Genomic DNA, 14,477 nt, shown 5'->3' on the forward strand with positions numbered 1-14,477 from the left:
AGGGTTATTATAGTTAACTAAAACTAAAACCATAAAAAAAAAAAAAATGTTGTTAAATGAAATAGAATAAACTTTAACTGAATTAAAATAAAATCCCAAAAAACGTTAACTTATTTTATTTCACCTACTGTAGTTGACAAGGCCGCATTTCTCATTTGCATTTAGTTAATCTTTATGTATTAAAATAACTCAAATTAAAAAAAAAAAAAAACTGCACATGCACATATTTAATAATAAAAATAATGACAAATTACTGAAACTTACAATAAATTATATTGGAAACAGATAAAGAAAAACAAATTCAAAATATTAATAAAAAGTATCATCGTATCTCAATGAAATATTAAAATAGCCCTGATTCAGAATTAAACCTGGAAATAAACATAACCTTTTAAGAAAAAATTATGTAAAATGATTTCGAAATATTTAAGATTATACACTATTTTTAGGTTACTAAGCAAATTTGCAACATTAGTCATGTGACAAAAGGTCAAATTTCCTTCCTGAAGCACATGATGCTCTTTGGATCAGAAGTTCATACAGCTTTACCACTGCCTTTTTTACTGCCTTTTTACTTTTTTACTGGACGCACCCAATTAAAATATAAAATGAATGTAAATAAATATGCATTTTTTACAATTTTCACTAAACTTTTTATCCTAATAATATAATGTTATGAAAACAGTACATTAAATTAGAAACAAAAACAAAAAAACTACTTTCACGAGTGAACTTTTGAACTGCACTTCATCTTACAATGTGAATGATCAAATATTTATTAACGTGCATCAAAGCACATCATGCACGCATGTGCCCTTCTGTCATTCTGCATGTGTGGGGTGGCACAGCTGTTTCAGAGCGACACAAAAAGGTGGGAGGAATTTAAATGAGAGCAGAAGCCCAAGTTATTTCTGAGCCACCAGTTCTCTCATGTTGAGTGTGCGTGGGCAAAGACACAGATTCCCATTCATAAACTAGACTAGATCTGCCATAAATCTTGCTGCATGTTAGGGGAAGATTTCTGCTGTAGCATTTGAAATAATGAGACTTCATTATTTATAATTCAAGGCTTGTGGGATGAATTCATTTCAGAGGTTAAAAAACAAAAGCCACATTGTTTGGATGTTGAGCCCCCTAATTCTAGGATATTTCTTGTGGGTTTTACAAGAGAAGAACTATTTGAAACACTTTTAGCTCTATGCAGTGTTTGAGTCAAATGATAACAATAACATACGAGGAATTCTGCTGTTGATAAATGAATCATTTCTAACATTTCTATTTCATAACCACTCAATTATCCGGGACTCCCAATGTGCAATCTCAGTATGCTTTCAGGTTTTCCGTGCCAGTTCAAAGGGTGAGCTTACATAACAAAAGCTATTATGAAATTCATTAGTTGTCTGAGGTCAAATCACATGAATGAATCAACTTTACATAACAAAGTTCCATCATGATTCAACACAAAACAGATTCTCTTTCAGACTCTGAAATGGCAGCAGGGAATTGACTAAATTATGGCAACAGTATCAAGATTTCCATTCATAAACTGGCAGTCTTACCTGTTTTCCCTCAAGAGTGTAGATCCGCTTGACAATGCCAGAATCGAGCTTTATAGCATCTGTAATGTCAGTGAGAACTTGCTCAAAGGAGTGAGCCGTCTTCTTGTTAAGCAGGATGCGAACTGCCTTCCGCGGCTTCACCCCACTGCGGATGACGGTGACCAGTTTGGGTCTGATGAAGTCTTTGCTCTCTTTGGACTGCGGTCCTGATTTCAAGCTGGCTAGAGACGTGGGGCATTTGCTGGAGCCCAAGGCCCTCACATTCACAGACCAGTTAGGGTTGACATTGTTGGAGTAGTCGAGTTTTTTAAAGGCTTCGGTGGAGCCACACACGTAACTCTCACCTAAAATTACGGAGAGAACATAGTGACATAATACAATGTGTGAGATTTTACACATTTTCTATGAAAAGAATGAGTGCATTTTAGGGTAAAAGACCCGAGGCAGTGACTGGTGATTTTCACTGTCGATTGAGCTGTCATCTCTGTTAAAATGCATTGATTTAAGGTAAAGCCATGCAGACTTAAATGCTCATCGAGTGCCCTAATTCTGTATCCTTATCGTCACTTCTACTGCTCTAATTTTGAAAAGAGAATCCGACAGCATCCAAGACACCATTTTTAGAGCATCTCATAAAACAATATGCTATTAAAATTCAATCATATTCAATAGACTAAAAAGCCGTTCACACAGAATACATTGTTGCATTACAAACAACAACAACAAAGCGCAAAACAAAGGGCAGCGAAATAGAAAAGTAATTTTCTATGCACTTCCATGGCAATATGAAACTATTTAACATTTAGAATTTGTATTAAGGTGACCAGACGTGCCACTTCCTGGGGACACGTTCTGCCCAGGATTTCTATATTGCCTAAAATAACCAGGTGTTGGTTGTTTGCGCGGCACCGATCGATCATTTTATGACATCAAAGTACCGCGAGAGCGATTCGAAAGCATAAGGAGCCGTCTGCTGTACTCTATAGCTCTCACGGTACTTTGATGTCATACAACGATCGATCGGCGCAGCGCAAACAGGATATTTTAGGTCATTTAGAAATTCTGGGCAGAACGTGTGCCCAGGAAGTGGTCACCTTAATTTGTATGAATTTATACAAAATTCACGCAAAATAATTTGTGCACTTTTGTACAATCTGCTTACTCGTGTTTTCTCATGAGATCGTGTCGTAATGCATTTTTAAAAGTTGAAATGCTTTAAATTTTACATGATAAAAACACTGTGTTCTTGCGCGAGATGCTGAAAGAACAGCGAGATGCAATGCAGCGGCAACATTATGTCTGTCTAGCGTTCACATAATTTTTTTTTTTTTAAATAAATAAATGTAAAAAAAATTAAAAAGCAATGCGGGGAAACAAAAATATGTTCTATGTGAACTGGCACTTATAAAGCCCACAAACTAGCCTAGATTTTAGCCCCGATTTTCGCTGTAGCCCGAAGCCAGAGACAAGACGGCGTAGCAGAATCGGAAGGTCCATACCTAACCCCGCCCCTAAACCCCACAATATGGAGTGTCTCCGCCTACTTGAGACATAAGCTCCGCCCACTCTAAGGTCTCAGGGCTGCAGCGATATGCTTGGAGGCATTTTTTTTTTTTTGGAGACAAAAAAAAGAAAAGAATGGGAAGCAAATCAGTGCGTGATCATTTGAGTGACGATCGCTTATTTTAAATGATAAAAGACGCATTCAAGAATGCCCGAGAGATAGGCCTATATAGCAGTAGCAGGTTAAATATCTTGGTCTGTCTACAACTCATAGCGTGAAATGTGTTTGACTGACATCAGACAGCTGTGTAGTGAGAAAAACAACAATCCGACGTGTAGTGGTTTGGGCGGCATTAGACAACTTCTTACCTTCCACCAGCTGATCTATACTGGTGATTTTTTTGGAACCATCCATTGTATAGATGAGTCGCACCCCTTGGGGCAGGTTGACGTTGTCAGAGAGGGTTCGGGTCAGGTCGGCCAGCAAAGCGTCAAAGGTTCTTATGCGGTCCGATGAGATGGCGTACACTATGCCGTTGAAATACTTGTCACCATTGCGGTAAAAGCGCACTTTCTTCGCCTTCTTCTCCTGGCTCAGAGATTTGAGGGTGCGCGTCCGGTACAGGCTGCAGTGGGCGCTGTGAGTGGGGCTGAGCAGCCCGTTCGCCCGGCCTGCGCTTCGGCTGTTGCGTTGCACTTTGTCCCTCTCGTCAAAGTGTTCCTCCATGTCGTCCAGTCAAATTAGGTCTAAAGCGTACAAATTAAATGTGGAAAAGAGAGGTTACCAAACTAACCGTGTAGGTTTGATCCTTCAACCCTTTGACATGGGTGTCTGTCACTTTGACATGGCAAACACTAACGTTTGACATTTGAAAACGTGCTCAAAAGTCTGTTCTTTTTTAGTAGCCTATAGCCTACATTAATACGTTGACTAATGGTTATTTGTGTTTCAGGATCAGTGTCCGATAAGGATGTTAAAAATCTAGCCGAGTTCAAAACGTGCCAAGTTCTTAGAATGAGATATTGCTTTCATACATGTTTGAAAAATATTTCTATAATTTTTACAGCTATTTCAGGTTAAAAACTCTCAAAGTGGGTTAACTGTCAAGTAAAAAGTACGTTTTAAAAAAAAAAAAACGTTTGAAAACATATTTCAGGGTTTTATTTTTAATTTGAACAAATTCATTTTTAGTAATAGCCTAGGTTTTTTCGACCTGAACGCAAGCCCTTTCATAAATAGCTCAAAATATATATGAATAAAATATGTTAAAAACATGTAGGCTACAGACACACAAAAAAGTGACGCTGATATTTATATAGGCCTATTAAAAGAAATGATCAGATTGTCGAATTACATTTTCACCAGTTTGACATAGTCGCGCAAACATAGGAAAATGACTTTAATCCTTAAACTGAAAACATGATCAAGTCATTTTTGTTTCAGTTTAATTTCTTAATGTAGCCTAAATAACTTAGATTCGGACAAAAATGAACGTCACGTCGCTGACCATTTAACAGTGACATAACTGATAAGCTGAGCTATTAAAATGAATTAGAATGAGCAAAACAACATTCAAAGGCAGGTCAACATATTTGCGAGTTTTCGGTTTGCTTTATTTCTACTTACAGAAAAGAAACAGACCTTTCTACTTGCCTAAAGGTGGAGATTTAGGGAATATTCAAGGTTTCTTCGTAATGGTCACGATTCAGATGTTGAGTTGTGCTGACTGGAGTCGTGATGTGAGGCCGGCACCTCCTTTGTTGTCCCGCAGAGGAGGCTGGCTGGCTGGTCGGTCGGCAGCTGCTGTTCTCTCACTCTCTCTCCTCCGTGTCTTGCAGTGATTTACATTGGCCACTTTCTCATTTAAATTCAGCCCCGCACCGCAGACCTGCCACAGCCAGCCATCCCTCCCTCCCTGCCCCTCCACACACACACAGACACACACACACACACACCCCGCACGTTCCTCTCCGGTGAGGCTGCTCCACAAAGTCTCTTTCTCGAAGCTCCCTCACGACTCAGAGCGAACATGTGTTCCTACACATGCTCAAACTCGCTTTGATCATTCAAATAACATTAACTACATTAATTAGTCTTAAATATAATTATGTAGGTGTATTCTAAAATTACATAATTATATAAAATACATCGTCTTAACCTTGACTCTTCATAGTAGCATGCAATGAAAATCCCAGATAGCAAGGTGACACTGATACAGTGTAGAGACATTGATACAATTATGCTATCCTGTGCCTTATGTCCTGCTCCCTGATTACTGCTTTGTCAGGTCAGTATCCATATTCCTTAATCAGTTATTAAATATGATGAGATTCAGATTTCAGAGAACCCAAAGGAAAAGAGTCAGCAGTCTGATGCGAGCCAGGTTTTAAACTATTGGACCACTAAGTAGTCTGGCTTCAGGCACCTGAAAGTAATTATCTTAAAGGTTGTAGTTATGTCCTTTTTGTGTCCTTTTTGTCCCACTTTTATTTTTTTAAGACTGATCTTTTTGTCATTGATTGTGTAAAACTGTTTAGAAACAAATAAAGTGACTCAACTGCTGGAAATGTGTCATTTTTATTTTAAAAGGTTTTCCCCAAACTTTGAAATGGTCAGGAGTTTGTTGATGTGCCATTGAAGTGTAGCTGAACACAGGCCATAATGTTAACTTGGTACATCAGATGGCAAAATTATTTTATGTTGACATTTCAGAAGTACTTTCATTTAAAAAAAAAAGTGGTTTAGAATGAACATCAAATTTTAATCACATTAAAACAATTTTTTTTTGTTACTTTCTATATTGGCTCAACAACAGTGATGTAGAATCAATATCATAGTGTAACACTGATTCAATTACATGTTACAGTTTTTCTCATTTGCTAAGACACGCTTAATGAAACTGGGATCCACTTGATCTTCATCATCACATTCTTAGCACAGCAGAAGTCTTCTCTTGCAAATGCCTTAAAGGGGTCATATGATGCGATTTCAATTTTTCCTTTCTCTTTGAAGTGTTACAAGCTCTTGGTGCATAAAGAAGATCTGTAAAGTTGCAAAAACTAAAGTCTCAAATCCAAAGAGATATTCTTTATAAAAGTTAAGAGTCAACCACGCCTACCTAAAACGGCTCGTTCTAACACGCCCCAACATGTCTACGTCACGATGTGGGAAGATTTGCATAACACCACCCAAATGTTCGCGCAAAGAAAGAAGGCGTAACTTTTATTTTCGCTGTAGTATTGTTGCTGCCGCCGCCATGTCGTGAAGACGCTGTGTGTTTCAAACATCTATTCACAGCTGATAGAAAGTACTTGCATAATTATGAATTTCTAATGCACCTGTGTGAAACTCATTTGCACAACTCTTCAATAAGCAATCAGTCCTCATCCCTCTATAAAAGATTCCACCTCTGTCCTGCTATTTGCAAGTATGGATCAAAGAGACCAAAGGCATGGAAGGAGAGTAAGAGATCATGGCAGAGGACCAGAGAAAGAGGAGTTTGCATACATGGTGGAGGAGCTGCATTACTGTAAAAGGAGAAAATACAGCTCAAGTTTCAAATGAAATTCAGGCAACAATGAATTTCATTAGAGAGGCTGGACAAAGGGTCCAACCCATTCTGAGTCAGAGCACTGTGGCATCTATTGCCAGGCTTTTTTTCAAAATGACAACAGGTAAGTCACAATGTTACTGTATACCACTGTGTATTTCAGCTTTACTGTATTGCCCTTTTGGCAGAACAAACTTTGTCTACAGTAATGCAGATGTTTCATCAGTCCCACCCAGAGGGCTGTTGATGGATTTGCCATGCAAGGAGGTATTTCCATTGGTGCATTGCAACCCTGCAAGGGAAAACATCCAATTTGAAGTTCTGAGTATTTCAACTGTTCCTTGTGGGTTTTTTTTAGATATTACCACCCATAAGTTTCCTTTGTTTTTTTAAACCATATTCAACACTTCTGAATTTGAACAGTGTAATTCCATATTGATAGCTGTGTTTTGTATTTTGTTGTCCATTGTGTAATGATTGATTGAAAGAATAAATTAATTTGACCACAAGCTGTGGTGTTTGATGGAAGTATTTGCTTATGTTGCATGTTTTTAAAGTGCCCCTATTATGGGTAATGAAAGGTTCATATTTTGGTTTTGGGAGTCCCCAACAACTGGTTGTGTTGTGATTGGTCTACTGCGTGCAGCGCATGTCAATAACGGAACCATTATTTAGCTCACAGCTTGTTGGTAAACACCCAAACAGCCATGGTATATGCATTAGCCTAATGCAGAAACGTATTGATAAAGCACTGCAGTTTGTACACCAAAGTATAGCTCTATTCTTTCTTTATCAGAACTCCAAGTAATAACAACGACAAACATTCACTATTCATCGACACATTTCTAAACAATTGCGAGCGAACAGATATTGCTGTTAGCCGGATAGACGGAGACCTACAAGCTGTGTGGAGCAACACAACACACACAACTAAATACTTATTTTGCATGCTACAGTGCAGAGTACATGACAGCAACAGTTTTAAAAGAATTACTCCACTTTCAGTATAGAAATTTCCTGATAATTTACCCACCCCATGTCATTCAAGATGTTCATGTCGCTCTTTCTTCGCAAAGAATTTAAGGTTTTTGAGGAAAACATTCCAGTATTTTTCTCCATATAGTGGACTTCAGTGGTGCTCAACGGATTGAAGGTTAAAAATGCAGTTTCAGTGCAGCTTCAAAGGGCTCTACATGATCCCAGCCGAGGAATAAGGGTCTTATTTAGCTAAACGATCGGTCATTTTCTTAAAAAAAATTGTTTATACACTTTTTAACCACAAATGCTCATCTTGTCTCTGAGAGGCGCATGCGTACTCATTGTCTGTGTGTACAATGGTTCAAGACAGGGTATGTCTAAAAACTCCCAACACTTTTCTCCTCCAAATTCAAAGTCATCCTACATCATTGTTTTACCTTTATTTTATTTATTATTTATTTTTTGTAAAGGGTGTTTGACCCTCCTTGCACTGTTCACTTTGTAAACACTGGGTCGGTGCTTCTGCAGCAATGTAAGATGATTTTGAAGTTGGAGGAGAAAATGAGTTGGGAGTTCTTCGAGAATAATGTACTTGAAGCTCAGGGGGTACCCTAACTATACCCTAACACAGTGGTTCTCAAACCTGTCCTGGAGTACCCCGAGCCCTGCACATTTTGTATGTCTCCCTCATCTATCACACCTGATTCAACTCTTCAGCTCTTTAGTGGAGACTGCAAGACCTGAAGTGGGTGTGTCAGATATAGGGAGACATACAAAATGTGCAGTGCTGGGGGTATTTCATGGAGAGGTTTGAAAACCACTGCCCTAACGGATTTACCCTCACAGTGCAGAGCACAGCGTCTTCTCCACAGGAATCCGCTACAGTGTTTGAGGGAGGGGAGGTTTTCCCGGGTCTGCGCGCTTAACAAGTGGGCGGGCATAAATATGCTAATGTTTCATGTTGACGTCAACTTGAAACAGCTTAACATTCGTTTTAAAAATGACTAGTTTTCATGACTCGGAGTCGACTCTTTCTTTTGAAAAAAAATTCATAATAGGGGCACTTTAATGTTTTGTGAGTGTTGGAGCATTTTGCAAACAAAATTAGTCATTTTGGCCATTGAGCTTCAGTTTCAGCCTGTATGTTAACTGTTTTGAAAATGTGATGTCTGAGTGGACAAGTGTATTTAAGCAATTGAGAAAACTGTTTTTTTTTTTTTAAAGGGGTCATGCTTTTTTAAAGATCATTATTTTGTGTATTTGGTGTAACAGAATATGTTGACATGCTTTAATGTTCAAAAAACACATTATTTTTCAAATACTGTACATTATTGTAGGTCCTCTATGCCCCGCCTCTCTCAAACGCTTCGTTTTCTACAAAGCCCCCTCCTTTGACAAGCGCAGTCTGCTCTGATTGGCCAGAAGACCCAGTGCAGTGTGATTGGCCGAACACCGCAAGCACTCGTCGGAAATGTAACGCCCCTTACCATAATCGCGAGCTTCATCTTTCAAAATAAATGTAAAGACAGAGCCCGAAAGGGGCACAGAGTCGCGTGACAGACACAGTGATGAAGCTGGTATGTGTTTGTGATGTGACCCCCCTATCTCTCGCTCTCTCTCTCTTTCTCTCTCTCTCTCTCTCTCGCTCGCTCGCGCACGCACACACACACACACACACACACACACACACACACACACGATGTGCAAAACTCCGCATTTGAACAGTCAATAGCAAATACTTAAACTAGTAACATAACAGTAGCTGATTCAGAAGCGTCAGATTGTCATAGCAAAGTAAGAATTACCTCCTCTCCTAGGTTCACAAAGAAAGGAAAACTTGAAATCGCATCATATGACCCCTTTAATTAAACATTAACTGAGGGTGAATACAGTAAGTGATGATGAACCATCATTACTTCATAATGTCGATTCAATGACATTACCATTTTTTGTTGTTGTTGAAATATCCCCATTGTTTCAACATTAATTGCGGGTGCAAAAGTGATGTAGAACCAACATCACTTTGTAACATTAATTCAATGCAGTTAGCACGGTCACATAAACATTAAGTTAAAGGGGTCATATGACATTGCTAAAAAAGAGCATTATGTTGTGTATTTGGTGTAATGCAATGTGTTTATGCGGTTTAAGGTTCAAAAAAAACATTATTTTCCACATACTGTACATTATTGTTTCTCCTCTATGCCCCGCCTTTCTGAAACAGATGTACATTATTGTTGCTCCTCTATGCCCCACCTTTCTGAAACGCGTCTATTATTACAAAGCTCATCTTTCTGAAAAGCGAGGTGTATGCTGATTGGCCAGCTATCCAGTGCGTTGTGATTGGCTGAATACCTCAAGCGTGTGATGCAAATGTTACGTCCCTTAACATACTGTGATGCCGTCTCCCGGCACGACCAGACAAAACCAATAAAACCCATTACAAACGAGGCATTTGTTGCATCCAGTGGGGACATAATTACGGATTATAATGACTTATACTGTCTTATACTTATACTTATACTTTTTACGCATTGCGTTGCATATCGCGCCGCGTAAACATAAAACCATGTCTGCATTTGTAAACGGAGAAACTACAAACAACAAGCGCTACTCTACACTGTTTAAAACTCGTGTTTGAATCGTCAGTGGCAAATTCTTTAAATATAAAAAATTTACTTACAGGCTGTGAGTCAGAAGCGCCAGACTGTCCTTGCAAAGTTGGAACTGATCCACTTTATAGAACAGCCTTTGAGCACAGACCCATTGTAGGCTAGTCTGCAGGTTCAGGAAACAGTCCTCCATAAAATGCGTCACAAATCGTCTGCGGGCTAGACTGAGAAACGGCCGGCGGCCTAGAGTGAGGAACGGCCGGCGGTCTTGAGAACGGCGCAACCGGCGGATTCGACGAAAGAGTGGCCGACGGGCTTGTGGCAACCACATGTGACGACCCCGGGCTGGACTCCGCTTCGTCCACGGTGAAAGCCGATCCGGCAATCCACAGCGTGAAGTTGATGTATTTCCTCAGCGACCAGCACGGATCAGCTCCAGGCATGACGAAGCGGATATCGTCCTCTTTTGGAAGGCCAAACAAAGTAGTTTCGCTTTCACAACGAAACACAGCGTCTTCACGACATGGCGGCAGCAACAATACTACAGCGAGAATAAAAGTTACGCCTTCTGTCTTTGCGTGAACATTTGGGCGGTGTTATGCAAATCTTCCCACACAGTGACGTAGACATGTGGGGGCGTGTTAGAACGAGCCGTTTTAGGTAGGCGTGGACAAGTCTTAACTTTTATAAAGAATATCTCTTTGAATTTGAGACTTTAGTCTTTGCAACTTTACAGATCTTCTTTATGCACCAAGAGCTTGTAACACTCCAAAGAGAAAGGAAAAATTTAAATACCATCATATGACCCCTTTAACATTGTTTCAGTGGTTGCTTGCTATCTGGGAAGTTTTCATAACAGAATTAGCATCTGATATGACAATATATTTAATTAAAGAAATGACCTTGAAATGAAATAAGCCAAAATAAGACAAAACCCACTAAAATAAGCCAAGAAATTATTTTCTAAAACTATTTTAAAGTATTTAGTGAATATCATTCAAGTTCAGAGTGGCCTCTGAAAAATTATGCATCCTTTTACTGTTCTTAAAAAAATAATAAAATAAAATAAAAACGTAAAAAACATAAACACTTTGACAAAAATAATCAAACAATAATTGATGGCCGCCCTGTTGAAGATCCCTGAACTGCATTAATGTTTTAATCGAGGGAGTCGACTCCTTGCTGGTGCTTTTTTGACAGACCCCTTCATCATACTTGAATGTTGCCTCATACTCTCCTGGCCTCTGCTTTAAACAAAACAAAACAAAAAACAAGATTTAGGATATCCAACATTCTAAAAATGTATTTAAAAGTACAATTACTGCAATCAAAGACAGATCATCCGTCTACTGTGTCTATTCATATAGGACAATTAAACCTGAATAACTGAATATTAAAGGGAGAGTTCACCTAGAAATGGTTATATATCAAAACCTGTTTGACTTCTTCTGCAGAGTACAAATATAAAGAAATCTGAAATACATAATGTTTAAAAAGACATGACGGTGAGTAAATAATGACAGAATAATTTTTGGGTGAACTATCCCTTAAGTTATTACTCATTCTTAGTCTACTGAGATTGAAAGGATTGGTCTTGTTACTCACGATTTTAAATATACCAGTGAAATTAGTAAGTATACATGATGATAAAATCACATTCTGTTCACAGTGTTGATTTACTTGTAATAATTGAATGGCTCAACCCTGCATGTTTTTTCCATGTTGCTAAAAAATGTTTAAAGAAAAAAAAATAAGACCTGGCATTGTTTCCTATGAACCAAAGTGGTGTCATTTCATGATGTACAGTGCGTTTTCACATTTACGTTTTGTCTGAACCCAGCGCTTTCCTCTGGGCTTGAACCATCTGCTGCTTTCTGCTCATATCCAGCATTGAAGACAGCTATAGGGACACATTATCAATATTTATACGCAGCACTTTGGATAATATCTTTGGTCAAGTAGCTCAACACCACAGTGATGGGTCTGATTCTCATGGAACACACATAATGACAAAACCTACACTGTACAGCGCCTTGGATAAAAACATCTGTCAAGTGAATACACATAATTGAAAGCACAAACTGGAAAATTTCTTTTAAATGCCTTCCTCACCTTTGCGATCTCTGCAAGATACGCCCGCCTCTCTTCGTAGACTTTCTGGTAAGTCTATTAGGAATAGAATGCATAATAAAGACAATTATGTCTTTATTTATCTGTCTTTGTAATGTATGACCAAGTAACAAATTGTAATCCTTCCTTATTCTTCCACTTAGGACTCTCATGTCAGCATAATTGTGAAATCATTGTTATTATACCTCTAGGGGAATTCAGCAGCCCAGACCTAAACTCTTTCACTTTCTCATGTTAATGTAATTTATGTTACAATTAATAGCTGGAGATTTTGTACAACAAGATACGTGATGTCTTGACTAGAGAGAAGTTTTCATAGTAGGAACAATGGTGGAAGATATGATGGTGTAGGACTTCACCTTTCCTTCCTGCACAATTCTTATTTGGAAGTCCTTCAGTTGGGATTGAAGGCCGCACTTCTCAGTAGACAGCAATTTCAGCCTCTGTCTGAGAGCATCCTGAATAAAAAGAAAATATCTGAACAAATTAAAGGAATCGTTCACCCAAAAATGAAAATGTGCTCAAAGAATACTCACCCTCAGGCCATCCAAGATGTAGATGAGTTTGTTTCTTTGTCAGAGCAGATTTGGAGCAATTTAGCATCACATCACTTGCTCTTCAATGGATCCTCTGCAGTGCATGGGTGCCGTCAGAATCAGAGACCAAACAGCTGATAAAAACATTACATTAATCCACAAGTAATTATTAATGATGAATTTGTTTCTTACAACCATGCAGATTTTGGCTTCACAAAACGTTAATTGATGTACTGAATCTTGTGGATTATTGTGATGTTTATATAAACTGTTTGGACTCTCATTCTGATGGCACCCATTCACTGCAGAGGAACCACCGGTCAGCAAGCGATGTGATGTTGGATTTCTTAAAATCTGTTCCGATGAAGAAATTCATCTACATCTTGGATGGCCTAAGGTAGAGTAAACTGTCAGTAAATTTTCATTTTGGAGTGAGCTATTTCTTTAAGACAAGGAATAAAGAATGTTCTTATATGATGTGTGATTATATGATATGGATAAAATGAAGATTATTTGCTTGGGGTCAAGAATGACCTCAAATATTTTCGCTTTTTAAATATTCTAAATGTCATCCCATCCCTCTGGCATGGCCCACCCAAGTCTTTCTCGCTTCTCTTCCCTCATTTACAGATTACTTCTCACTTATTTTTTTTCAGGCTGTCTCAGCAGATTGATTTTAATCTCGTCTTTGGCAGAAGACCATATTCAGCTGTGACAGGCTGTAATTAGAAACAATTGCACCATGCAACAATAGCTGTTGAAAATGAAATGTGTATGCATGCACTGAAGCATAAGTCAAATCGTCTCTTCCATGTTGCACAGACAGGGATCGTGAGGGAGTGAAATGTATATATATTTTTAAAAGCCTGTGTTTTTGACTGCTACATACTGTGCAAGTCTATGACATTTAGAATTTTATCATTAATAATAATTCTTTAAAATAATATTTTTTTATTTCTGTTTATATTTAGGCTATGTAATTATATATTATATAATTTGTTGATTTTGTTATATACAATATATAATTTATATAATTATTTAATATTTAAATTCAAATTTTATAATTTATAACAATTACAATTTTGTTTAGAAGTTTTGGAAGTTGGTAAAACTTTTTGCAACTGAAATGCTTACCTCTGACATTTGATCATATGAGCGAATAGAAGCCAGTCGATCTGAAGAGCAAGACAAAAGTTACAGTGGTGCAGTGTGTACACAATACATCAAAATAACAACATGGCTTATTCTCTCAGCTCTAAAGTATATGGCTTGCCTGTGCCTGCCTCATATTACATTCTGTATCAGCATAAGACCCTTGATCATTCATTTGATCATAACTGATGTGAAGAATCAAATGACAGATGTGATGATGAAGATGATGAAGAGAACTTAGAGGTAGAGCCAACATAGGAAATCATGAATGAAGTATGTGAAACTGTGGACATGAACTATGACCTAGCCCAGGGGTAGGCGAGTTCGGTCCTAGAGAGCCGCAGTCCTGCAGAGTTCAGCTCCAACCCTAATCAAACACACCTGAACAAGCTAATCAATGTCTTCAGGATTACTAAGGCTATAGGCAGGTGAGTTTTTTTTTCAGGGTTGGAGCTG

The 14,477-nt window shown here is 38.3% G+C and overlaps 2 protein-coding genes and 1 long non-coding RNA gene across 4 annotated transcripts in view; 1 reads left to right on the plus strand and 2 right to left on the minus strand.

Annotated features, from left to right (window-relative positions):
- dclk1a (doublecortin-like kinase 1a) overlaps positions 1 to 4,943 on the minus strand; it is a 62,080-nt gene extending 57,137 nt beyond the window's left edge. Inside the window, exons 1-3 of one of the 2 annotated variants that reach the window (XM_016483047.1) lie at positions 4,717 to 4,943; positions 3,432 to 3,809; positions 1,560 to 1,903 (exon numbers count right to left, since the gene is read on the minus strand). In XM_016483047.1, the coding sequence (XP_016338533.1) occupies positions 1,560 to 1,903; positions 3,432 to 3,789 (702 nt within the window). In that variant the 5' untranslated portion in view covers positions 3,790 to 3,809; positions 4,717 to 4,943. Of the gene's footprint in view, positions 1 to 1,559; positions 1,904 to 3,431; positions 3,810 to 4,704 lie in introns of both variants that reach the window. The other variant, XM_016483046.1, reaches the window with a different exon arrangement.
- Positions 3,736 to 11,195, plus strand: LOC107686158 (uncharacterized). Its single transcript, XR_001634026.1, has 3 exons — positions 3,736 to 3,816; positions 10,822 to 10,825; positions 11,184 to 11,195. It is a non-coding gene; the product is annotated as an uncharacterized LOC107686158 (long non-coding RNA).
- Positions 11,196 to 11,304: 109 nt separating this feature from the next.
- ccdc169 (coiled-coil domain containing 169) overlaps positions 11,305 to 14,477 on the minus strand; it is a 4,636-nt gene continuing 1,463 nt past the window's right edge. Inside the window, exons 4-8 of the mRNA XM_016483128.1 lie at positions 14,004 to 14,044; positions 12,693 to 12,791; positions 12,316 to 12,369; positions 12,027 to 12,103; positions 11,305 to 11,447 (exon numbers count right to left, since the gene is read on the minus strand). Coding sequence (XP_016338614.1) covers positions 11,354 to 11,447; positions 12,027 to 12,103; positions 12,316 to 12,369; positions 12,693 to 12,791; positions 14,004 to 14,044 — 365 coding nt within the window. The 3' untranslated portion in view covers positions 11,305 to 11,353. The remainder of the gene's footprint in view (positions 11,448 to 12,026; positions 12,104 to 12,315; positions 12,370 to 12,692; positions 12,792 to 14,003; positions 14,045 to 14,477) is intronic.

The sequence above is a fragment of the Sinocyclocheilus anshuiensis genome, unplaced genomic scaffold (genome assembly GCF_001515605.1).
Source record: "Sinocyclocheilus anshuiensis isolate Anshui unplaced genomic scaffold, SAMN03320099.WGS_v1.1 scaffold437, whole genome shotgun sequence".
Lineage (NCBI taxonomy): Eukaryota > Metazoa > Chordata > Actinopteri > Cypriniformes > Cyprinidae > Sinocyclocheilus > Sinocyclocheilus anshuiensis.